The sequence below is a fragment of the Kogia breviceps genome, chromosome 6, assembly GCF_026419965.1.
Source record: "Kogia breviceps isolate mKogBre1 chromosome 6, mKogBre1 haplotype 1, whole genome shotgun sequence".
NCBI lineage: Eukaryota > Metazoa > Chordata > Mammalia > Artiodactyla > Physeteridae > Kogia > Kogia breviceps.
The window spans coordinates 144974798-145001142 of NC_081315.1; the positions used below are offsets into that span (position 1 = coordinate 144974798).

Sequence of the window (26345 nt, forward strand, 5' to 3'; positions counted from 1 at the left end):
AGCCGCGGAGGACAGCTCGGCCACAGGGGTGCAGAGGGCACAGCGGAGAGATTCCCGCAGAGGATCGGTGCCGACCGGCGCTCACCAGCCCGAGAGGCTTGTCTGCTCACCCGCCGGGGCGGGCGGGGCTGGGAGCTGAGCCTCGGGCTTCAGTCTGATCTCAGGGAAAGGTCTGGAGTTGGCAGAGTGAAAACAGCCTGAAGGGGTTAGTGCGCCACGGCGGGCCGGGAGGGAGTCCGGTTGAAGTCTGGAGCTGCCGAAGAGGCAAGAGACCTTTTCTTCCCTCTTTGCCTCCTGGTGCGCGAGGAGAGGGGTTTAAGCGCGCCGCTTAAAGGAGCTGCAGAAACGGGCGCGGAGCTGCCGAAGAGACAGGAGACTTTTTCTTGACTCTTTGCTTCCTCTTCCGCCTCGGGCTCGCCCCAAATCCGTGCCCCTCCCTCCCCCCGGCCTGTGCCAGAGCCCCCGAATCAGCTGCTCCTTTAACCCCATTCTGTCTGTGCGAAGGGCAGACACCCTCGGACGACCTACGCGCAGAGGCGGGGCCAAGTCCAAAGCTGAACCCCAGGAGCTGTGCGAACAGAGAGGAGAGGGGGCAGAAGCAGCGGATTAAAGCTCCACAATCAACTTGAAGTGCCCTGCATCTGTGGAAAACCTGAATAGACAACGAAATATCCCAAGTTGAGGAGGTGGACTTTGGGAGCAAGATATACTATTATTTCCCCCTTTTTTTCTTTTTGTGAGTGTGTATGTGTGTGCTGCTGTGTGAGATTTTGTCTGTATAGCTTTGCTTTCACCATTTGTCCTAGGGTTAGACCGACCTGGGTTTTTTTTTTTTTTTTTTAATAGAAATTTTTCTTCTTAATAATTGTTTTTTATTTTAATAACTATATTTTATCCTCCTTTATTCCTCCCTTCCTTCCTTCCTTCCTTCCTTCCTTTGTTCCCCCCTTCCTTCCTCCCTTTCTTCCTCTCTTCCTTCCTCCCTTTCTTCCTCTCTTCCTTCATTTCTTCCTTCCTCCCTTCCTTTCTTCCTTCCTTCCTTTCTTCCCTCCCTCCCTCCTTCCTTCCTTCCCTTTCCTTTCTATTTTTTCTCCCTTTTATTTTGAGCCGTGTGGATTAAAGGCTCTTGGCGCTCCAGCCAGGCGTCAGGGCTGTGTCTCTGAGGTGGGAGAACCAACCTCAGGACACTGGTCCACAAGAGAGCTCTCAGCTCCATGTAATATCAAACAGCAAGAATCTCCCAGAGATCTCCATCTCAACACCAAGACCCAGCTTCACTCAAGGACCAGCAACAAACAGTGCTGGACACCCTATGCCCAGCAAATAGCAAGATAGGACTACAGCCCCATCCATTAGCAGAGAGGCTGCCTAAAATCAAAATAAGGCTACCAACATCTACAAACACACCACCAGACGTGGACCTGCCCACCAGAAAGACAAGATCCAGCCTCATCCACCAGAACAGAGGCACTAGTCCCCCCAACCAGGAAACCTACTCAACCCACTGAACCAACCTCAGCCACGGGGGACAGCCACCAAAAACAAAGGCAACTACGAACCTGCAGCCTGCAAAAAGGAGACCCCAAACACAGTAAGATAAGCAAAAATGAGAAGACAGAAAAATACACAGCAAATGAAGGAGCAAGATAAAAACACACCAGACCTAACGAATGAAGAGGAAATAGGCAGTCTACCTGAAAAAAAATTCAGAATAATGATAGTAAAGATGATTCAAAATCTTGGAAATAGAATAGACAAATTGCAAGAAACAGTTAACAAGGACCTAGAAGAAATAAAGAGGAAGCAAGCAACGATGAGCAACACAATAAATGAAATGAAAAATACTCTAGACGGGATCAATAGCAGAATAACTGAGGCAGAAGGACGGATAAGTGACCTGGAAGATAAAATAGTGGAAATAACTACTGCAGAGCAGAAGAAAGAAAAAAGAATGAAAAGAACTGAGGACAGTCTCAGAGACCTCTGGGACAACATTAAACACACCAACATCTGAATTATAGGGGTCCCGGAAGAAGAAGAGAAAATGAAAGGGAATGAGAAAATATTTGAAGAGATTATAGTTGAAAACGTCCCTCATATAGGAAAGGAAGTAGTCAATCAAGTCCAGGAAGCACAGAGAGTCCCATACAGGATAAACCCAAGGATAAACACGCCAAGACACATAATAATCAAACTGTCAAAAATTAAATACAAAGAAAACATATTAAAAGCAGCAAGGGAAAAACAACAAATAACACACAAGGGAATCCCCGTAAGGTTAAAATCTGATCTTTCAGCAGAAACTCTACAAGCCAGAAGGAAGTGGCAGGACATATTTAAAGTGATGAAGGAAAAAAACCTACAACCAAGATTACTCTACCCAGCAAGGATCTCATTCAGATTTGATGGAGAAATTAAAACCCAGACAAGCAAAAGCTGAGAGAGTTCAGCACCACCAAACCAGCTCTACAACAAATGCTAAAGGAACTTCTCTAGGCAAGAAACACAAGAGAAGGAAAAGACCTACAAGAACAAACCCCAAACAATTAAGTAAATGGTAATAGGAACATACATATCGATAATTACCTTAAATGTAAATGGATTAAATGCTCCCACCAAAAGACACAGACTGGCTGAATGGATACAAAATGAAGACCCATATATATGCTGTCTACAAGAGACCCAATTCAGACCTAGGGACACATACAGACTGAAAGTGAGGGGATGGAAAAAGATATTCCATGCAAATGTAAATCAGAAGAAAGCTGGAGTAGCAATTCTCATATCAGACAAAATAAGACTTTAAAATAAAAACTATTACAAGAGACAAAGAAGGACACTACATAATGATCAAGGGATCGATCCATGAAGAAGATATAACAATTGTAAATATTTATGCACCCAAAATAGAAGCACCTCAATACATAAGGCAAATACTAACAGCCATAAAAGGGGAAATCGACAGTAACACAATCATAGTAGGAGACTTTAACACCCCACTTTCACCAATGGACAGATCATCCAAAATGAAAATAAATAAGGAAACACAAGCTTTAAATGATACATTACACAAGATGGACTTAATTGATATTTATAGGACATTCCATCCAAAAACAATAGAATACACATTTTTCTCAAGTGCTCATGGAACATTCTCCAGGATAGATCATATATTGGGTCACAAATCTAGCCTTGGTAAATTTAAGAAAATTGAAATCGTATCAAGTATCTTTTCTGACCACAACGCTATGAGACTAGATATCAATTACAGGAAAAGATCTGTAAAAAATACAAACGCATGGAGGCTAAACAATACACTACTTAATAACGAAGTGATCACTGAAGAAATCAAAGAGGAAATCAAAAAATACTTAGAAACAAATGACAATGGAGACACGACGACCCAAAACCTATGGGATACAGCAAAAGCTGCTCTAAGAGGGAAGTTTATAGCAATACAATCATACCTTAAGAAACAGGAAACATCTCGAATAAACAACCTAACTTTGCACCTAAAGCAATTAGAGAAAGAAGAACAAAAAAACCCCAAATTTAGCAGAAGGAAAGAAATCATAAAGATCAGATCAGAAATAAATGAAAAAGAAATGAAGGAAACAATAGCAAAGATCAATAAAAGTAAAAGCTGGTTCTTTGAGAAGATAAATAAAATTGATAAACCATTAGCCAGACTCATCAAGAAAAAAAGGGAGAAGACTCAAATCAATAGAATTAGAAATGAAAAAGGAGATGTAACAACTGACACTGCAGAAATACAAAGGATCATGAGAGATTACTACAAGCAACTGTATGCCAATAAAATGGACAACCTGGAAGAAATGGACAAATGCTTAGAAATGCACAACCTGCCAAGACTGAACCAGGAAGAAATAGAAAATATGAACAGACCAATCACAAGCACTGAAATGGAAACTGTGATTAAAAATCTTCCAACAAACAAAAGCCCAGGACCAGATGGCTTCACAGGCGAATTCTATCAAACATTTAGAGAAGAGCTAACACCTATCCTTCTCAAACTCTTCCAAAAGATAGCAGAGGGAGGAACACTCCCAAACTCATTCTACGAGGCCACCATCACCCTGATACCAAAACCAGACAAAGACGTCACACAGAAAGAAAACTACAGGCCAACATCACTGATGAACATAGATGCAAAAATCCTCAACAAAATACTAGCAAACAGAATCCAACAGCACATTAGAAGGATCATACACCATGATCAAGTGGGGTTTATTCCAGGAATGCAAGGATTCTTCAATATACGCAAATCAATCAATGTGATACACCATATCAAAAAACTGAAGGAGAAAAACCATATGATTATCTCAATAGATGCAGAGAAAGCTTTTGACAAAATTCAACACCCATTTCTGATAAAAACCCTGCAGAAAGTAGGCATAGAGGGAACTTTCCTCAACATAATAAAGGCCATACATGACAAACCCACAGCCAGCATTGTTCTCAATGGTGAAAAACTGAAACCATTTCCACTAAGATCAGGAATAAGACACGGTTGCCACTTGTCTCACCACTCTTATTCAACATAGTTTTGGAAGTTCTAGCCACAGCAATCAGAGAAAAAAAAGAAATAAAAGGAATCCAAATTGGAAAAGAAGTAAAGCTGTCACTGTTTGCAGATGACATGATACTATACATAGAGAATCCTAAGGATGCTACCAGAAAACTACTAGAGCTAATCAATGAATTTGGTAAAGTAGCAGGATACAAAATTAATGCACAGAAATCTCTGGCATTCTTATACACTAATGATGGAAAATCTGAGAGTGAACATAAGAAAACACTCCCATTTACCAGTGCAGCTCTGCCAGGTCTTATTTAGCAGTTAGATCACAGGCTTTGATTTTTGCTAAGACAGAGCTGATCGATGACTCATCGCAGACGGTGAGCGGAGGCCACAGGAACACCCGCCACCCTCACACAGCCACGGCGCAGTATCGCGGAGGAGCTGACACTGCCAGCTGGTCCTCACTGTGTACATGTTGAGATCCAACTGTGTTAAGTTCGGAAGGCTCTCTCTCAAGGCCCTTCTGCAGTGAACCCACCAATACAGCACACGCCGGCCTCTCGTCCTGTGAGCCTCTGCCCTCACAAACCCGAGTCTTCACACTCAAAAGGCAAGGAGCACCGGGCCCCGGCGTTACCTCTGCGCTAACCCGCTGCTCTGCAGGTGCTCCTGGATCCTGCTTAGCTCTTCTGCCGGCAGCTGGGCCGTGCTGTTCTGAAGCAGACAAGAACACGTCAGTGGGGCTGCAATGCACAAGAGTCAAAGCCACCTGTGCTCAGTTACAGACGATAAAGGGGCATGTCCGGCTCCGCAAAGGCAGACTAGAAGAAGTACAGGGCGCACCCGTATCGGCCGCGCGAGGAGTGGCCAGTCCATCCGTGTAGCGCGCTCCCCTCGGAGGCCACGCGAAGACTATCCCCGTGGAGGAGGAGCCGGCCAAGCGTTCCGCCCGCCCCGCCACGTTCTCAGGAAAAAGCGACACCCGTGTTTTCTCCCAGTACCTGCAAATTTGCAGCCAGAAGCATCTCCACCCGGCGACAAGCAAGGGTGTCGACCATGTGAGCCAGCACACGGAATGGAGTACACAAAAGCTTGTCCACGTACAGCGCCAGCACGGAGCCCGACTGGCTCAGGTGGATCCCTTCCAGGCACTGGAGGGTTTTCTTCAGTGCGGTGGGCTGCGGTTTGAGAGACGGAGAGAAATGACAGCAGAGGGTTTTGCCCGCTGGAAACAGCAGTTTAAAAATGCCAACCCTGGGCTTCCCTGGTGGCGCAGTGGTTGAGAGTCCACCTGCCGATGCAGGGGACACGGGTTCGTGCTCCAGTCCAGGAGGATCCCACGTGCCGCGGAGCGGCTGGGCCCGTGAGCCGTGGCCGCTGCGCCTGCGCGTCCGGAGCCTGTGCTCCGCAACGGGAGAGGCCACATCAGTGAGAGGCCCGCGTACCGCAAAAAAAAAAAAAAAAAAAAAAAAAAAAAAAAAAAAAGCCAACCCTCCGTTTTTAAGGCAGAGAACACTGGCGACAGCCAGCACCAGGGAGACTTACAGTTGAAAGATTTTCACAACGAGACTGAATTGCCTGGATGAAAAGGCCACTGGCCGCGGAATTCCGATGGACGGCACTGATGAAGTCCTGAACGGGAGGCTCGTGGGACAGGCTGATCAGATCCTGGATGTGGTTGACGATGAGCCAGGTTAAGTGCTCTGAATCGTGCAGGTTCTGGCACTGAGGACAAGGCAACAATGAAAGACCATCTTCTAGTAGACAAGGCAGGAGCAGACACTAGCGCCACAGAAAAGGCCAGAAGTGGTAGGAAGGAAAAACCAACTCCGAATCATAATCCTCACTGAAAGTATTTAGTGTTTGAGCACCATAACTGACGAGGTGACAACACACTTTACAGAGCCGGCACCCGCAACTGCGCACCGCAGCTGAGCTGTCCAAAGTCAGGCCCCAGGGAAGTGCGCCCCAGCGGCACAGCTCAGGGACACAGGAGGAGAGGAGCGTGGCCCAGGGACGCGGGGGGTCTGGGGCACCTGAGAGCCTGGCGCCTCCCGAGGGAAGCGGGAACGGCGTGACCGGCCCGAGCTGGGACACGAAAGCAGGTGGCGCTCCCGTCCAGGGCAAGCCCTGCCTCACCCAGGCCTCAGTCCAGCCTCTTGATGGGAATTCTCCAGTCACCCTCACTGCGATTTTGTGACAGGTCAGTGGAAAAAAAGAATTTCCTGTAACTGTCACAGTTTTGATAGAATTCCCGAATCCAAAATATGAATGGTTCCCACAGATCAAATGGTTCTTAAGGGAAGAAATTTCATGTAAGATTTATAAGGAAATAAGAAAAATAGAGTTTTAAATTTTGGGTTGGCCAAAAGTTTGTTCAGTTAATGACTATGTTGTTCAGTAAAGTTCTTGGTGGGACTTCCCTGGTGGTCCAGTAGGGGGGGTTCCCTGACCGCTGGTCGGGGAACTAGATCCCACGTGCTGCAACTAAGAGTTTGCAAGCCACAACTAAGAGCTCACGCGCCACAACCAAAAAATCCTTCATGCCGCAACTGAGACCTGCTGCAGCCTAAATAAATAAATATTTTTTTTTTAAAAAAAGTTATTGGTGAAAATGAAAAATGTTATTTTTACCTAAAGCCGAACAAACTTTTTGGCCAACCTCATACATATGTTGCCTTTTCATTGTAATTCATGACCCTAGGCAGAAATTATAAAATGAGATATATTTTTTGGCATCTGGTTAACGCTTAATACTTTTCCTGTGGGATAATTTGATAGTATTAACTTATAAAATAAATATTTTTCTTACTCTTCTGTGAAAACAGCATTATATAACTGTATCAAATTATTTCTCAAAAGTCGAACAAGATAGAAAAACTATTTCAACATCAAGAATGTAAAGCAAGGGGCTTCCCTGGTGGCGCAGTGGTTAAGAATCCACCTGCCAATGCAGGGAACACGGGTTCAAGCCCTGGCCTGGGAAGATCCCATACGCCGCGGAGCAACTAAGCCCATGAGCCACATCTACTGAGCCTGCGTGCCACAACTACTGAAGCCCGTGTGCCTAGAGCCCACGCTCCGCAACAAGAGAAGCGACCGCAATGAGAAGCCACACTCCACAACGAAGAGTAGCTCCCGCTCGCCCCAACTAGAGAAAGCCCACGCACAGCAATGAAGACCCAATGCAGCCAAAAATAAATAAATTTACAAAAAAAAAAAAAAAATGTAAAACAAAACGTAAGTATTAACAAATTGCTATCATGGCAAACAAGATCTCCGCAAGCAGCTCGGATGAAGGACTCTACTCCTTTTCCGACGCGCTGCTGAATGACAGTGGCCTTCATGGCACCATGTCTGCACCAAAGGAAGGCAGCACTTTCTATCAGCCTGGAAAAGGTGTCAGATCCCAGTGAGAGTGGAACAACGGGTTCTCTCTGAGTAATACGATTACAGATTTTATTTTCTTCTGTTTACTTATTTGGTTTTTGTAAATTTTTTGTATTAAACAAGAGATGTTAGTTTTATGGTCAAAAATTCCACAGAAGTTATTTTTTAAAAGAATGTCATTCAAACAGGAATCTAAAAATGCAGCAATTAACATTCTAACACCTTTTCCACAGATTAAAAAATTTTTTAAATCAGAACCTCATTCAGTCAAACTTGTACCTTCTTTTTATTATTATTGTTACTCCAGGGCATCCCTCAAAACAACAAAGGCGCCCAGCACTGCGAGGGGTGCAGAGCAAGTGACTGCCCACTGAATCTTTTACAGACAAACTTAAACTCCCAGGGCTGGACACCAAGCCTGATTTCCAATTATACTTGGGAGCAGGATTCAACTTTAATCTTAGTCTTTCATTCTGGTGGAGTGACGGACGGTGGAAGTCAGTCTGTGGAAGTATCATCCGCACGAGGTGTTTTCCAGCCCCCAACCCGCCCCTCCTCGCAATTTCAAACTTACGACGTAATCGCAGAAGAGAATGAGAGCTCCTCTTCGTACTATTTCTCTATTGCACATTCCCAGTTTGGAAGCCACATCAGAATCCTCATCCTCTTCAGACATCTGGGGACTAAGTGACTTCGTGCTGGACAGACTGCGTCTTCTAGAAGGAGCAACAGAAGCTCTGACAGCGTTTCTGAGATGACAGCCGGCTTATTTTCAAAACACTGAAGATGACTGTCGTTTAGTCCCAGTTCTAAAGCAGACAGTTACTTTAAACACTGCCACATCAGAATGACGTGTAAGATCTACTCTTAGTGATCTGTTTCTGAGCTATGATAAAGCACATACGGAAAACTAAAATAAACAGAGGATCTAACAGGCAGAACATTTAAATGCTTGACTGAAAGGCAAAATCCACCACGAAGTTGCACATTCAGTCAGCGCTCTTATCTCACGGGCTATGTCTGATGGCACAGCTACTGCTTTTGAAATTCCTGGTTTTAGCTCGCTATGAAAGCCGTCAAGTGACAGAAGAAAACCTTAGCATTTCCATACTTTACTCTTCAATTACCAACGAAAAGTTACAACCCTAAGCATGCCCACAGTGTCTATGCTATTATGGAAAATGGAAACCCTGGTTAAAAGCATTTCTGCAAAATTAATTCCCCACTAGTGAAGGTTATTTCACTTCATCTTTACTTCTTCTCACCTTGTCTTTTTTCTTCCTAAGGAGATGAGAACTACAACCTTTGGGACCCTCTGTACCGGCCACAACTCTTAAAACACAGTAGCTGCCACGCTCACAAACAGCCCTCTGACTTGAGGCTAAGACAATCCCCCCGCCTCGGCGGCCAAGAGCCTACAAGTCTCTGCTAAGGCTTAGTGGAGACGAAGATGACACCAGGACTAGAATATTCTGAAATGTGTCAACTCTTCCTGTTAACGCCTCAGGATTTAGAAGAGAATTGTTTTAAAAATTCTATCACGACAGAACATGGATCAGTGGTTACCGAGGGCAGGGAAGGGGGAGGGGGTGGCTGCACAGGGACAGGAAGGAATTCTCTGAAGTGATGATACTGGTCTAACTCTTGATTGTGGTGGTGGTGACCTGACTATATCGGGTACAAAAGAGTACATTCTACTGTACTGTAAATTATATGTCAATTAAAAACTAACAAACAAAAAACCTTTCCTTTCTCAGTCAGCCCTCCTGCCAGCCCTAACATGACTTACATTCAAGCTGTAATTCTGTGTTTTGCAATAGTACAGCTATAGGGGGAAGAGCCTCTGAAAGAGAAGGGGAGAATTTGCAGTTCAAATATTAGCAGTGGACACAAAGAAGGTCCAATGTCAACCCAAATTTAGTCCCAGTTTGTAGGAGGGCAAGCCCCCAAGACCTCAGGACAGACACTGCCAGCTACTGATAGCAAATGAACTTCCCCCAAAAAAGATGACTGCGTATGCAGGACCCTAACTGTCCACCAAAAGGTAGGACAGGTAGAAAGCAAATCATAAGACTATGATGATTTAATCCCCAAAATAAGAAGCAGACAAGAGCAGACCCCACTGTAGCAACCATGGGTACTTCCAGGAAGTGTGGCCTGGGAGCCCGTGCTCATCTGAGAGCCAGCGCTGAGCTGCATACAGAACCTCTATAACGATTGATAGAGCAGTTCTATATCTGCTGAGTACACAGATAGAAAAGAATGACTTGTACTTTGTATTCCAAACTTCTAGTAAATCATTTTTATTATCTTTTGGAAATAGAGACACTCATCATCAAAAGCAGACAAGGACACCACAAAAAAAGAAAATCACAGGGCAATATCCTTGATGAACACAGATGCAAAAATCCTCAACAAAATATTAGCAAACTGAATTCAACAGTACATTAAAAGGATCATATACCATGATAAGTGGGATTTATTCCACGGATGCAAGCATAGTTCAGCATCCATAAGTCAATCGATAAAATACATCATGTTGACAAAATGAAGAATAAAAAATATATGATCACCTCAATGGATGCAGAAGCATCTGACAAACGTCAACATTTATTTATGATAAAAACTCTCAATAAAATGGGTTCAGAGAGAACGTACCTCAACATAATAAAGGCCATATGTGACAAGCCCACAGCTAACATCATACTCAATGGTGAAGAGCTAAAAGTTCTTCCTTTAAGATCAGGAACACGACAAGGATCCCTACTCTCGCCACTTTTATTCAGCATAGTATTGGAAGTTCTAGCCAAAACAATTAGGCAAGAAAAAGAAATAAAAGGCATTCAAGTCAGAAAGAAGTATAATTTTCACTACTTACAGATGACATGATACTGTACATAGAAAACCCTAAGGAGTCCACTAAAAACCTGTTAGCAGTAATCAATGAATTCAGTAAAATTGCAGGATACAAAATCAATATACAGAAATCTGTTGTATTTCTATACACAAATAACAAACTATCAGAAATTAAGGAAATAATCCCATTTACAATTGCATCAAAATAATAAAATACCTAGTAATAAATTTAACCAAGGAGGTGAAAGAACTATACACTGAAAGACACTGATGAAAGAAGCTAAAGAAGACAAAAATAAATGGAAAGATATTCCATGCTAATGGATTAGAAAAATTAATATTGTTAAAATGTTCACACCACACAAAGCAATCTACAGATTCAATGCAATCCCCATCCAAATTCCAATGGCATTTTTTACAGAACTTGAACAAAAAATTCTAAAATTTACATGGAACCACAAAAGACTGAACAGCCAAAAGCAATCTTGAGAAAGAAGAACAAAACTGGAGGTATCATGCTCCCTGATTTCAAACTACACTACAAAGCCACAGTAATCAAAGCAGTACAGTGTTGACATAAAACCAGACACACAGATCAATGGAACAGAAAATAGAGAGCCTAGAAATAAACCCACACTAATATGACAGTTTCAGCTATAATAGGTGAAAATAATCGAGTTGGGGGAATCATGCATGCACACATGTCTGTTAATGTGTGATAGTGGGCAAGGTATTTAACTTCTCTGGGAAAATAAGTTTCCTTGTCTATAATATACATGCATTTCGAGAGATTTTAATAACTTATCACAGTGGAAAGCCCACAGAACAATATCTGGCACTTAATGCTATATAAGTGCTAGTGACCTATATATAAAAGGTCTTTACCAATACATTATTATTATTTCTATTATCAGGGTAATTAAATCACTAACTCATGTTAGTGCTGGGAACACAATGAGGGCCCTTGTGGGAATTATGATCTAGAGGGAGAGATATTAACCAAATTATCACACAAATAAATGTCAAATTTCAGCCTCAACACATGCCACAAAAAAGAGGCAAAGGTTGGGGTAAGAGCAAATAGTGAGACTTCACCAATCAAAGAGAAGTCAGGAACGCTTCCCTGAGGAAATAATGACTGAGCTGAGAACCCAGAATCAGTGAGTTTCCCATATCTGCTAATTTACGGAGAGAAATCAGGAAAATGTAAGTGGAACTATAAAAAGCTGGCAAAAAATAAGTCAATATCATAAAGCCAATGTCTGTCCCTTAGATCCCATCTGCTCTTGCCAACTCTAGGATAACACTCTCTTCTGTAAGGGGTCAGCCATGCTATTCGTTCTCTCATCTAGAAACTCTCTCATGTCCTCATTTCCCATGTCTCTATTTCCCTCCAGAGCGAACCTCCTCCTGACCACTGTGTAGAGCTGCTCTCTAAATGTCTCTGTCCCATCATCATTTTTCCTTAACTTTTATTTTGAAAACTTTCAAGCTGATATAAAAGCTGAAAGAATAATTCAATTAACAGCGACATACTCTTCACCTAGATTCAACTACTAGTAAGTCACCACCTTTGCGCTCAGGTACGCACACCACACACATGCACGTGCTCCACACATACACACATACCCTACACACACGCGACACTCATGCACTGTACACACATGCAATTTGGGAGGCTGTACCATTTGAGAGTAATCTGCAGGTCAAGAGACTGCACCCCTAAATACCTCAGCAAGTGTGTCCCCTAAGAACTACTCATAACCAAAAGCAACAGGTTATGTAGAGCTCACATTCAAATGCAGCTTGTTGACCCAATAATGTCCTTTCTAGTGGTTTCATCCCCCAGATCCAGACTGTAATCAAGGATTATAAAACTACCTGTTTGTCATGCACTCTTATGTCTTTTCATCCAAGCAAACAGTTCTGTGTCTTCCATGACACTGACTGACACTGCTGGAGAGCCCACGTGAGTCTTCTGTGGAAGGCCCTCCATTCATCAGACTGGGGTCTGCCCCCCCATTTCCTCTTGAACCCACTCCAGGTGGGCCTCTGCCCTCACCGCCCACCATATGTACAAAGGCAGAGGAAGACGAGGAGGAGGAGGAGGAGGAGAGTGGGGGAGAAGCCAAGAAACACTGGCTGAGGGATCCACTTGGGTGGTGGATGCCTTCTCACTTACCGTCCACCCACCCAACATCTGTTAGTATTACCAGCTAACTCAAGTCCTGCCCTTGGTGTCCAGGGAGGCTGCAGTAACACAAGAGCCCAGGACCCTAATTCCTACAGTGCCCAGCCATCCGGTCCAACAGTGGGCTGGAGCATAGGCTTGGTCCTTGGAACAAGCCCCCTGCGTGCTCTGAGGCAAAATCCTCAAGGACCCAGGTTCTCACTGCCCAGAGCGTACTCCATGGATCAGAGCACTGGTACCCCCAGGAGCCTGGTATAAATGCAGAGTCCCAGGCCCTATCAGCCATCTGCTGAATCAGAATCTGATTTGAACAAGCTCCCCAGTTGATTTATATGCACGGTGAAGAAGCTCTGAAGCAGAAGACACTGATTTTCTGTTTCCGACTCTTATAATACTTAAGTCATCATGACAGGCTTAAACTGTTCTCTAAGCATGTCAAATGCTTTCACTGCTCTGTCCTCCCCAACTAACTGTAAGCGCTTGGAGGGCAGGAAGCAGCGACTATTTTTCCTTTGCATTTCCCACAACATACAGCACAGGGCAGAGGTGTCATACTCCTGCTCATGTGGGCCTTTCCACCTGAGAGCAGTGGACCAGCCAACGCGGGACCCACGGCCTCGCTTGGCTGTCTTTCCATGCTGAGCAGAGAGGAGCTGACCTCAACCCTGCAGCCCCTGCAGTCTCCTATTTCCAGAGCTTTCTCTCCTCACCGTCGGCTCTTGAGTCTTCCAGAAACACTGCACTGAGGACTCAGCTGCGGGGCGGGGGCTGGGCGTGGGGGGACGGAAATCAAATCTTTTCTTTCCACCTATGTACAAATGGCTGAGCAAGTGGGTGCCTAGAAACAGAGACTCAGACCTGACAACTTTTTGCAAAAAGAGGGCCACCCACAATCAGATACCTAACAAGTCTTCTTGAATGATAAAAAATAAGGTATTTCCAAGTAGTTTTGAAAGGCTGCTAAATAATTTCTTCATTATCTAAGAATAACCAGAACCACATTTAAATTATAATGAAGTTAAGCCATCGCAACACGTCTGGCTCTGGAACCAATTCAAGGATGAGAACCCAGCAGGAGGGATACAGCATGACAAAAACAGCCTGTAGGACAGAGCAGTGTCAAAGAACTTGTCAAAGACACCACGTGTGAAAAGCAGCAGCTATTGTGAATGCCTGCAGCCGGACCACATTTTCCCTACACTAGAGCGTCCTTCCACGCGGTGGAATCTTTACAAAGCCTCGTGAGGACGGAGCTGGGCCGCTCGGAGCAGGGCGCACGTACTTGGGGGTCTGCTGCAGCTCTGCCCACCAGCGGTGGTCGGTGTGGCTGACGAGCAGCAGGATCTGGCACCAGAGCAGCACCAGGGCCGGGTGGGTGGGGACCATGGAGCGCGCCCACGCGTTCAAGCTCTCCAGGCCGTAGAAGCTGCCGTCCGCACCGTCCGTCAGGAGTCTCGAGGCAGCTGCGGTGATTCTCCGGAATGTCCCTAGAAACAAAGCAAAAAGAAACCCGATCACGGGGAAACACATCGCGGTCCAACACTTCGCGACCACGTGAAGCTCTTACACAAAAAAGACACACACAGGGCTCTTTCCTACAGTGACACGTTCACAGCCTTTGGCACTTAGAAAATTCCAGCTTGACATTCTGCTCCTTAATGGAGCAGCCAAGGAAGCCGGTGCTCCCACTGTCCCGTCCTCCCCGCCGAGTGACCAGGCTCTCCAGGGGCTCCAAGCCGGGAGCCTTGGTGGTGCCGGCCGTGGACGCAGCTCCACCGAGAAGGCGGCAGCCACCACGCAGCCCATCAGGTCACGGCACCCGGGACAGCCCGAGCCGAGCCGCGCGGGAGGGAACGGCAGGCCCCTGAGAGCCGAGGGCCACGTGGCCTCTGCAGCCAGCACGGGGCGAGCAGCGGGGCAAGGCGGCCGCGCAGGCAGCAGACCCGGCCAGGCTCTGCCCCGGTTTCCCGCAGCAGCCTCCTTGGGGCCGGGAAAAGCCCCCACGAGGAGGGAGTGAATCCACGACTTCATTCCATCCCACCTCTGGAGCGACACGAAGCCAGCTGCACACGTCTGTCTCTCCACCCCGCCCCACATGCACCCAGACTGGCCCTCACCCCAGGGACACGGGGACACGTGCCTGCCGTGAAGTGCAGCCTGGGACGCAGCAGGACTGGACAGGACAGGAGGTGGCCGGGGGCTCCCTGTCCCCCCAGCTGAGGGCTCCTGGCCTCACTGCTGGCGAGTCAAAAGCTCATTTCTGCTCTGAATTTCAACACATCCAAACACAAAAGGGCCCTAAAACAGGCAGAAACCTGCAGACCACAGACTTCTCACTCCTCATGACTGGTCGCAGCCACGCCGAGACAAGGGGAGAGCTGGCAAAAGCTCGCCGAACAGAAACACCTGACGAGAAGCTTTCCAGTGCTCGCCTCCCCTCTGGCCGCAGCGGCTGGGTTCTCTCCGGTTGCTGCCGTGTCAGCAGCGCCCACCTCAGGCCCACCCGGCCCTGGCCTGCTCCCTCTCATGCCTCCGTCACTGCACGGGCTCCCTGTGGGTCACGGACATGAGGGGAGAGCCAGGTGCTGCCCCAAAGGAACCCCGCAGCCAGGCCAAGGCTTGCGGGGAACGGCAGACCACAGATGTGGGGTTTTACGGAACAGGGGGCAGGAAACCACGGTCAGGGCTGAGACCCAGGTGACGGAGCGTCGAGGCGGGCTTTGAAATCAGACTGTGGCTCTGCCATGCCTGCTCGGTGACCCTGGCCGTACGTCCCCTGCGGCCTTAGTTTCCTCACTTGTAAAATGGAATTGAGAGAACCAACTGCTCACAGGGCTGCAGTAAGGACCACATCGTAAAACCCAAGTGAAGGGCTCAGTACAGCGCTGGACAGAGCCAACGAGCAGGAAGCGGCTGCTGCTGCCGGAAGGACGTCAGGGAAGTGCCCGGCCTTGGGGGGCAGTGTCCCGAGAGCAGGAGGAAGCCGCTGGTGGGACAGGACAGGAAGCTAGGGGCCCACCGGGGGGCGACAATGACGCTGGGGTTTGAGCGTCTCTAATGACAAATGCCGAACAAGAAGAGGAAGCTGGAGAAGAGCAGCTGTGCCAGGTGACAAGTCCAACCTTAAGTGTAAGTCTGAGGGGCTGGCAGGACACCAAGCACGTGTCTAGAGGGAGGATGGAAACGAGAGACCAAGGCAGCCATGATGGTGGAGTGACAGGACCTAAGGAGGCAGTTACCAGAGTCATCTCTGCAGCAATAACCGAGGCAGGTCACGAAGGAGGCGGTCCCATGGAGGGTGAGGAGGAGGGCGGGAGACAGAGAGACAGAGGGCGGGAGGGGAGACTAGAGAGAGACCAACAACAGTCAATGGATGAAAGACAGTCCCTTCAACAAATGGTGCTGGGAAAACTGGGTCTTCACATGCAAAAGAATGAAACTAGACCCCTAGCTTATACCACTCACAAAAATCAACTTGAAATGGATTAAGGACTTGAATATAAGACCTGAAAACATAGGTATTAAGCTCCCTGACATTGGTCTTGGCAATCATCTTTTGGATATGACACCAAAAGCAAAGGCAACAACAACAACAACAAAAAATAAGTGGGATTACATGAAACTAAAAAGCTTCTGCAGAGCAAAGGAAACCATCAACAAAATGAAAAGGCAACCTACAGAATGGGAGAAAACTTTGCAACCCATACATCTGATAAGGGGTTAATATCCAAAATATATAAGGAACACATAAATTAATAACAAAAATAAATCCAATTAAAACGTGGGCAAAGTGGCGCTTCCCTGGTGGTCCAGTGGTTAAGACTTCGCCTTCCAGTGCAGGGGGTGTGGGTTTGATCCCTGGTCGGGGAGCTGAGATCTCATATGCCTCGTGGCCAAAAAACCAAAACATAAAACAGGAGCAACACTGCAACAAGTTCAATAAAGACTTTGAAAATGGTCGCCATCAGAGGACCAATGTGGTGGGGCGGGGGGACCAGGCCTGGGAGCCCAGCAGGCTCTCCGGGCCCAAGTGGGTGGGGCAAACGCCCTCCGCTCTTTCTCCTCGGGTCCTGGAGCGCCCTCCCGCCTGCCTCCCTCCTATGCCCCCAAGACCAGCGCAGCCCGGAGGGGAACTCTGAGGCCGTAGGACCCCGCCCGAGAGCTGGGCAGACTTCCCCAGCCAACTGGGCAGGGGAAACGCTGGGCGTGCTCCCCCCACCCCCCGATCCGAGCCCCCAAGGGTCCCTCCAGGCGTGGGAACCCCTCGTCCCTCTCAGCCACCCCTCAGGGGTGCCGGTCCTGTCCGGCCTCCACTTCTCTTCCCCCCTCCGTCCCCCCACGTCCTACCGGTTCGCTTGGGGCTTCCTCCCATCTCCTTGGGCCTTGAGGTCCCCCACCAGCATCCAGCAGGTGCCCTAGTTGTGGGGAGACATTGTAGGGAGACGCAAACTCTGCGTCTTCTCACACCCCCATCTTGACTCCGCCCTCTCAAGAAGCTCAGGATTTTATTTTTAGTAATTTCCCAACAGTACATAATCTGCTTACTGTGCCTCCTGTTCATTATGTCTCTCCCCCTAGAAGCAGTGGCAGCCGGGCCTGGCGAGGAGACCACGTACACTTCAGCCTCCAGGGGCCTGCCCGCCGGGGGTCCCCGCTCAGGACCCCGAACCCAGGGGGGCGCTGGGTCCGGGCCAACTGTCATCGGAGCTGCTTGTGATGGTGCTGAGCCGTGTGCCCCAACACATTCTGCTCGGGCACTGCCGCCAGGTGTGCCGGCGCTGGCACCACCTGGACCGCCAAGGCCCCGTGGCTGAGAGTCCTGGCTCAAGGGCACGCCACCCTGTCACCCATCCTCCACACCTACCTGCCCCCGCCGACGACCCCAGGCCCTGTGTCCTGGGCCGCTTCTGCGAGAGCAGACCCATAGGACGCAACCTCCTCCCGAACCCCAATGGCGAAGAAGGCTTCCTGAAATGGACGGTGCCGACTGCAGGAGATGCCTGGGGGGCGGAGGAAAACTGGGAGGTCACTCCCAGGGCCTGTACACAGACCAGCTGCCTGTCTCCCTACAGGTGGTGTCAAAAGAAGCAGGTGTCGGAACTGGAGGCGGAGGGTCTGTGGCCGGAATTCCTGGACAGTGGAAAGACTGAGACTTGTGTCTCTGACTGGTGGGCAGACCAACGATACAGTGACAGTTTATCTGCGCTAACCGTCCAACCTCTGGATGCCAGCGAGGCCGTCCTGCATCGTGACTTCCCTTTGCCTTCCCCGCCCAGCAGTGTAGAAAGAGCTTCTCCTTTGAGGCCGGCCGTGTGTTCTCCAACCTTAAGAAGATCGTCTGCTTTGTGTCTTCTGAACACTTGGTCCAGGACATTGATTTCTGCTCTGAGCACGACGGGGTCTGTCTGTCCCAGGCCAGCGTGATTGTGCAGGTCCATCTGCCCTAGTCAAGGGCTGTCCTTGCAAAACGACCTGACCGTGCCTTCCAGGAGCTGGGCCCATGGCAGGGCCATCTCAATAATCAAGGGCTTGTCGCTCCCAGGCATCCTGGGGTCTCATGAATCCACTCGAAGTTCCTACTGGGCCCTGTCTTCAGGTTCTGGAAGCTACTAGGAGAAAGTTCCTCCATCAAATGTACTGGCTGCTGCTGCTCTAAGGCAGCCCCTGTTCTGCTGAGTGGAGACACAGGGATGAGCACAGGGAAATGCCGGATCGGGAGAGGGCTCCTCCCCCTCCCCCCACAACAGGCCCCTCTGGTTCAGCCCCCGTGCCCTCTGCCCTTGCCTCCTCATGTTTCTGCATCAGAGGCTTTATTGGTCCCGTGCAGGAAGCTCTCTCCTCCCATCTGAACAAGATCTTCATCCCTATGGCTGAGAAAATTCCAGCCCCTAACTTTCTGTGGTTTCAAGACTGGGACCAGGACTCAGAGCTAAAGTTAAACTGGCTCAAAAAATGTTTGGAGACAGAGGGTTCTGTCCACACTCTGAACAACGAAGTGGTCTCCTGAGCCCAACCCTACCCTGAATTGTATGGTGTATAAAATTATTTTGTTATTTTAAAATTCTTTTTTAAACATGGAGAGAATAAGTGAGCACTGTATCTGCCAAAAAAAAACGGTCCACAGGAAAAAAAAAAAAAGTCTTCAAAAACATTTTTAAAAGTGGGCAAAGGATTCGAATAGACATTTTTCCAAAGAAGATATTCACACAGCCCAGAGGTACATGGAAAGGTGCTCAGCATCCTTAATCATTAGGAAACTGCAGGGTAAGACCACAATGACGTATCACTTCACACCTGTTAAAACGGCTATCATCAAAAAGACAAGAAATAACAAGTATTGGTGAGGCTGCGAAAAAAAGGGAACCCTTGTGCACTACGATAGGAATGTAAATTGGTGCAGACACTGTGGAAAACAGTACAGAGGTTCCTTAAAAAATTAAAAATAGAACTACCGGAGGAGGAGTCAAGGTGGAACTGTGGGAAGACGTGGAGTTAGCCTCTCCCCACAACTAGGGCACTTGCCGGCCGCTGGTGGGGGACTCTGACCCCCAAGGAGACAGGGGGAATCCCAGAGTAAACCAGTAGGATGTAGGGGGACCGAGGGGGGAGGAGAAGTGGAGGCCAGACAAGATCGGCACCCCTGAGGCTGGGGATATCAGGAGAGGCAGGTGGGAGGGACTCTCCAGGAAGAGCCGGAGAAGAGTGGAGGGCAATCGCCTGGCCTACTCGGACCAGGGAGCCTGCTGAGCTTCCGAGCCGCTCCCGCAGCCCCCAAAGCCCCATCCAGGCCACATGGGTCCTGGGGGCATAGGAGGGAGGCCGGGGAGATCAGGAGTGGCAGGCGGGAGGGGTCCTCCGGGAGGAGCAGGAAAGGAGCAGTGGGCGATTGCCCTGCTCACTGGGGCCCAGGGAGCCTGCTGAGCTCCCAGGCCAGTCTCCTGCCCCGCAAAGCCCCCTCCAGGTCAGGTGGGTCCTTGGGGGCATAGGAAGGAAGCCGAGGGGAGAACAGGAGAGGCAGGCCCAGGACCAGATGGCTTCACAGGAGAATTCTATCAAACGTTTAGAGGAGACCTAACACGAATCCTTCTCAAACTCTTCCAAAAAATTGCAGAGGGAGAAACACTCCCAAATTCGTTCTACGAAGCCACCATCACCCTGATACCAAAACCAGAAAAAGATATCACAAAAAAAGAAAATTATAGGCCAATATCACTGATGAACACAGATGCAAAAATCCTCAACAAAATACTAGCAAACAGAATCCAACAGCACATTAAAAGGATCATACACCATGATCAAGTGGGATTTATCCCAGGGATACAAGGATTCTTCAATATACGCAAGTCAATCAATGTGATACACCTCATTAACAAATTAAGGAATAAAAACCATAGGATTATCTCAATATATTCAGAAAAAGTTTTTAACAAAATTCAACACCCATTTCTGATAACAACTCTCCAGAAAATGGGCACAGAGGGAACTTTCCTCAACATAATAAAGGCCATACATGACAAACCCACAGCCAGCATCGTTCTCAATGGTGAAAAACTGAAACCACTTCTACTAAGATCAGGAACAAGACAAGGTTGCCACTTGTCTCACCACTCTTATTCAACATAGTTTTGGAAGTTCTAACCACAGCAATGAGAGAAAAAAAAGAAATAAAAGGAATCCAAATCGGAAAAGAAGAAGTAAAGCTGTCACTGTTTGCAGATGACATGATACTATACATAGAAAATCCTAAAACTGCCACCAGAAAACTACTAGAACTAATCAATGAATTTGGTAAGATTTCAGGATACAAAATTAATGCACAGAAATCTCTGGCATTCCTATACACCAACAATGAAAAATCAGAAAGAGAAATTAAGGAAACACTCCCATTTACCATTGCAACAAAAAGAATAAAATACCTAGGAATAAACCTGCCTAAGGAGGTGAAAGACTTGTACTCAGAAAACTATAAAACACTGATGAAAGAAATCAAAAATGACATAAACAGATGGAGAAATATACCATGTTCTTGAATTGGAAGAATCAATATTGTGAAAATGACTATACTACCCAAAGCAATCTACAGATTCAATGCAATCCCTATCAAACTACCAAACTACAGAATTAGAACAAAAAATCTTACAATTAGTATGGAAACATAAAAGACACCAAATAGCCAAAGCAGTCTTGAGAAAGAAAAACAGAGTTGGAGGAATCAGGCTTCCTGACTTCAACCTATACCACAAAGCTACAGTAATCAAGACAGTATGGTACTGGCACAAAAACAGAAATACAGATCCATGGTACAGGATAGAATGCCCAGAGATAAACCCACATATATATGGGCATCTAACTTATGACAAAGGAGGCAAGAACATACAATGGAGAAAAGAGTCTCTTTAATAAGTGGTGCTGGGAAAACTGGACAGCTACATGTAAAAGAATGAAATTAGAACACCACCTAACATCACACACAAAAATAAACTCCAAATGGATTAAAGACTTAAATGTAAGACCAGACACTATAAAACTTTTAGAGGAAAACATAGGAAAAACACTCTGACATAAACCACAGCAAGATCTTTTTTGACCCACCTTCTAGAGTAACAGAAATAAAAACAAAAATAAACAAATGGGACTTAATTAAAAGCTTTTGCACAGCAAAGGAAAACATAAACATAAAAACCAAAAAAACAAAAACAAAAAACCATAAACCATAAAAAAGACAACCCTCAGAATGGGAGAAAATATTTGCAAATGAAACAACAGACAAGGGATTAATCTCCAAGATATACAAACAGCTCATGGAGCTCAAAATCAAAAAAACAATCCAGTTAAAAAACAGGTGGAAGACCTAAATAGACATTTCACCAAGGAAGACATACACATGGCCAAGAGGCACACGAAAAGGTGCTCAACATCATTAATTATTAGAGAAGCGCAAATCAAAACTACAATGAGGTATCACCTTACGCGGGTCAGAATGGCCATTATCAAAAAAACTAGAAACAATAAATGCTGGAAAGGGTGTGGTGAAAAGGGAACCCTCCTACACTATTGGTGGGAATGTAAATTGATACAACCACTATGGAAAGCAGTATGGAGGTTCCTTAAAAAACTCAAAATAGAACTACCATATGACCCAGCAATCCCATTACTAGGCATATACCCTAAGAAAACCATAATTCAAAAAGTGACATGTACCACAATGTTCACTGCAGCACTATTGACAATAGCCAGGACATGGAAGCAACCTAAGTGTCCAGTGACAGACGAATGGATAAAGAAGATGTGGTACATATATTTACAATGGAATATTACTCAGCCATAAAAAGAAACAAAATTGAGTTATTTGTAGTGATATGGACAGACCTAGAGTCTGTCATAAAGAGTGAAGTAAGTCAGAAAGAAAAACAAATACCGTATGCTAACACATATATACGGAATCTAAAAAAAAAAGTGGTACTGATGAACCTAGTTGCAGGGCAGGAATAAAGAGGTAGACATAGAGAATGGACTTGATGACATGCAGTGGGAGGGCAAAGCGGGGCGAAGTGAGAGTGGCAGGGACATATACACACTACCAAATGTAAAACCGATAGCTAGTGGGAAGCAGCCGCATAGCACAGGGAGATCAACTCGGCGCTTTGCGATGACCTAGAGGGGTGGGATAGGGAGGGAGGGAGGGAGACGCAAGAGGGAGGGGATACGGGGACATGTGTATGCATATGGATGATTTGCTTTGTTGTGCAACAGAAATTAACATGGTATTGTAAAGCAATTATACTCCAGTAAAGATCTATTAAAAAAAAAAAACAGAACTACCATATGATCCAGCAATCCCATTTATGGGTATATACCCGAAAGAAACAAAATCACTAACTCAAAAAGATAGCTGCGGGACTTCCCTGGTGGCGCAGTGGTTAAGATCTGCCTGCCAACACAGGGGACACCGGTTCGATCCCTGGTCCGGGAAGATCCCACATGCTGTGTAACAACTAAGCCCGTGCACCACAACTACTGAGCCTGTCCTCTAGAGCCCATGAGCCACAACTACTGAGCGCACGTGCCACAACTACTGAAGCCCGTGCTCCACAAGAAAAGCCACCGCAATGAGAAGCCCACGCACTGCAACAAAGAGTAGACCCCACTCACCACAACTAGAGAAAGCCTGCATGCAGCAACGAAGACCCAACGCAGCCAAAAATAAATAAATAAATGTTCCTTAAAAAAAAAAAAAAAAAAAAAAAAAAAAAAAAAAAAAAAAAAAAGATACCTGCACTCCCATGTTCACTGCAGCATTAATCACAGGAGCCAAGACACGGAAACAACCCAAGTGTCTACTGAAGCATGAGTGGATAAAGAACATGTGACACACACACACACACAGGAATATTATTTAGCCATTAAAAAAAAAAAAAAAAAAAAGAAGAGGGCTTCCCTGGTGGCGCAGAGGTTGAGAGTCCGCCTGCCGATGCAGGGGACGCGGGTTCGTGCCCCGGTCCGGGAGGATCCCACGTGCCGTGGAGCGGCTGGGCCCGTGGGCCATGGCCGCTGAGCCTGCGCGTCCGGAGCCTGTGCTCCGCAACGGGAGAGACCACAGCAGTGAGAGGCCCGCGTACCGCAAAAAAAAAAAAAAAAAAAAAAGAAGAAGAAAATCCTGTCATTTGCAACAGCATGGATGGACCTTGAGGGCATTATGCTAAGTGAAATAAGTCAGAGAAAGATGAATACTGTATGATCTCACTTATATGTGGAATCTAAAAAAACCAAACTCATAGATACAGAGATCAGACTAACAGTTGCCAGAGGTGGGGGGTGGTGGGTGGAGAAATGGGGGAAGGTGGTCAAAAGGTACAACCTGCCAGTTACAAGTGTGGAATTAACCACAGAAACCTCAGCTCAAGTTGGAGTTGGGACAGGCCTGTAGGGGAAGCTCTCATACCTACTGAAGAAGGTTTCTCCTTCCTGCTGGAGAGTAAGTAAGGGATGCCAAGTAGGTGCACATCTCCTCCTGTTTGGGGTGATTGACAAGGCACGAGAACACATGCGATTAAGAGGTTGGAAAGAGAAGACTGAAGGAGAAGTCAAGGGACGAGGGAGTTTCAGCGAAGAGAGGTCTGTCCACGGAATTGGGCTGCAGGGTCCGGGAAGATGAGGGCCTGGGCAAGTCCACAGGTGGCCTTTGCAGAGGCATTTCTGGTAATGAGATCAAGAGGCAAACCACTGAGGGTGGAGAGAAAGAGGGAAAGCAGATCACTAGAAGCAACAACAATAAACTCCTGAAAGATTTCTTTTGAAAGACTGTGTAGTAAACAAGAAGAGGAGGACAATTCAGGAAGCCGCAGAGCAAAGAAAGGGTTTGTTCCGCCTCGTGGGCTGGACCAGCAGCGCAGCTCTAGGTGAGAAGGAGAGACACATACGTCTTGCCGCGTGGAGCGTGCAGCGAAGAGAGCATGAGTGAATGAAGGAGACACTCAAGACACAAACTGGAAGGACCGATCACGGGAGGAGCAAACACAAGAGGGGACGGGGAGCAGGATCGGGGACGAGACGTTAGACGGAGGAGCTGGGCAGACACTGGTGGTAGCCTGGGGCTAGACTCCTGCGGGGGGGGGGGGGGGGGGGGCGCGCGGCGGCACTGCTGACGGTGTGCGACCAGGCTCTAGACACCTCCCCCCGCATCCCACCACCCGGGAGCTCACGCATTACAAGCCTGTGACTCAGTAACTTCAGCTAGAACACGGATGTCACAGCGTGTGCCGGGCCCACAGCAAGTGCTCTGCAAACATGAGCTGCTACACTTACCGTCACCAACCCAAGAAGCAGCAAGACATAGCGGGCAAGAAGAAATTCTTGGGCTTTCACTCTTGGTTTTATCCCACGACCGTTCAGAACCTGAATTCTCTCATCAGCAGAAACGGGGAACTACCTCACAGACTTGTTCTAAGGGTTGCCGGGGACGACCATGTAGAGGGTACCACGCAGCCCTGAGAGAGCACCGTCAGCGCCCCATCCCGGGCCAAGCACGGTTCTGAATCAGTGCCCATTTCATCACTGCAGGAAGGCCACATTCCCTCCCTTCTAGTGACCCCACTTGGACCCAAACAAAAAATACTGGGAAGAGGGCTCTGCCTGCGAGGAAGGAAGGGGGAGGGTCAGGAATGGCTCCGCCGCCCACTGCTGCCCTCGGCCGGGTGAGCACTGGACGGCAGCAGGGGGGGCACACAGTGGGGGCTAGCGGAGGTGGGGGGGGGTACTGGAAAACACGGTGAGCAGTTAGGAAGCCTTACTGTGGCCACAGGCTGGAGGACTCAACCCAGCCCTGCCTGCAACAAAGCAATGGACACCGTCAGCCTCCTGCCATGGCTCCACCTTCCGCTTCTATCTGGTCTGTCTCAGTGGAGAGGACGAGGTGTTAGTTACCCAGAACCTATAAAATGGAGACCAGGTGACTTTCCTGGCTCTTCTGTTTATGCTGGATTGAATGTGAAATAGGCAAACGACTCTGGGATTCATACACCCCACCCCGCAACAACAGGGGTAACAGAAAATGAGAGGTCAAGGCCATTACTCAAGACTAGCTCCTGTTCTAAGAAATAATACCTGAAATGGACAAATTCAAAGATCTCAATTTTCAACGGAGGGGTGAAATTATTGTCATTGTTTAAGCAATGCATAAATAAAAATTACCAACTTTAGATGCTAAAGACACCTTATTTATACAAAAGACAAGATGGTTTACTTTATCTCAAAACCAACTAACACAGTAATTCTGCCGCCTGGTGTCTTTAAAAGCAATGGCATCAAAATACACGAGGAGATAGAAACAGACATTTGTACACACCCACACACCTCTTATTTACAAATACTGGACCAACCGAACACCGTCCAGAGACACGAGTGGCGAAACCCACGTGCCCCGACGCCCAGCCCGGGCTCCGGAGCAGGGCACGGCCTTCTCGGTATTCCACGCCTCGCACGGCTGCTCAAGTTTAACCAGACTTAGATCGAATAAAAGCTCCTCAGTCACAACACCACACGTCCAGTGCCCATCAGCCGCGTGCGGCCGGAGTGCAGACACAGAACATGTGCACACTGCAGGAAGCTGGACTCGACAGCACGGCAACAAACCATGAAAGTATTTCCCGACTTGTGAGCAAAGGAAGAGGAAGTGAGAGCGACAGGTGAGTGAACGGCACGGAAGTCCACTTGGCTGCGCCTACGGCCACAGGATGCACTGCTCTTATCCAAAGAAGGTAGGAAGCCGTCCTTCGATGTGAACGGGTACCATTCTGGTGTCAGACCCAAACCAATCGATGGCCCATATACTAAAAACAACTTGTTCTTCACATGGCTTAACTATTT

At 47.3% G+C, this 26345-nt stretch overlaps 1 protein-coding gene across 2 annotated transcripts in view; it reads right to left on the reverse strand.

Moving 5' to 3' along the window:
* The window catches only part of HTT (huntingtin), a 141365-nt gene that overhangs the window by 24849 nt on the left and 90171 nt on the right, over positions 1-26345 (reverse strand). For both annotated transcript variants that reach the window (XM_067036781.1, XM_059065976.2), the window contains exons 41-45: positions 14263-14467; positions 8508-8649; positions 6089-6268; positions 5545-5721; positions 5181-5257 (exon numbers count right to left, since the gene is read on the reverse strand). In XM_067036781.1, coding sequence (XP_066892882.1) covers positions 5181-5257; positions 5545-5721; positions 6089-6268; positions 8508-8649; positions 14263-14467 — 781 coding nt within the window. The remainder of the gene's footprint in view (positions 1-5180; positions 5258-5544; positions 5722-6088; positions 6269-8507; positions 8650-14262; positions 14468-26345) is intronic.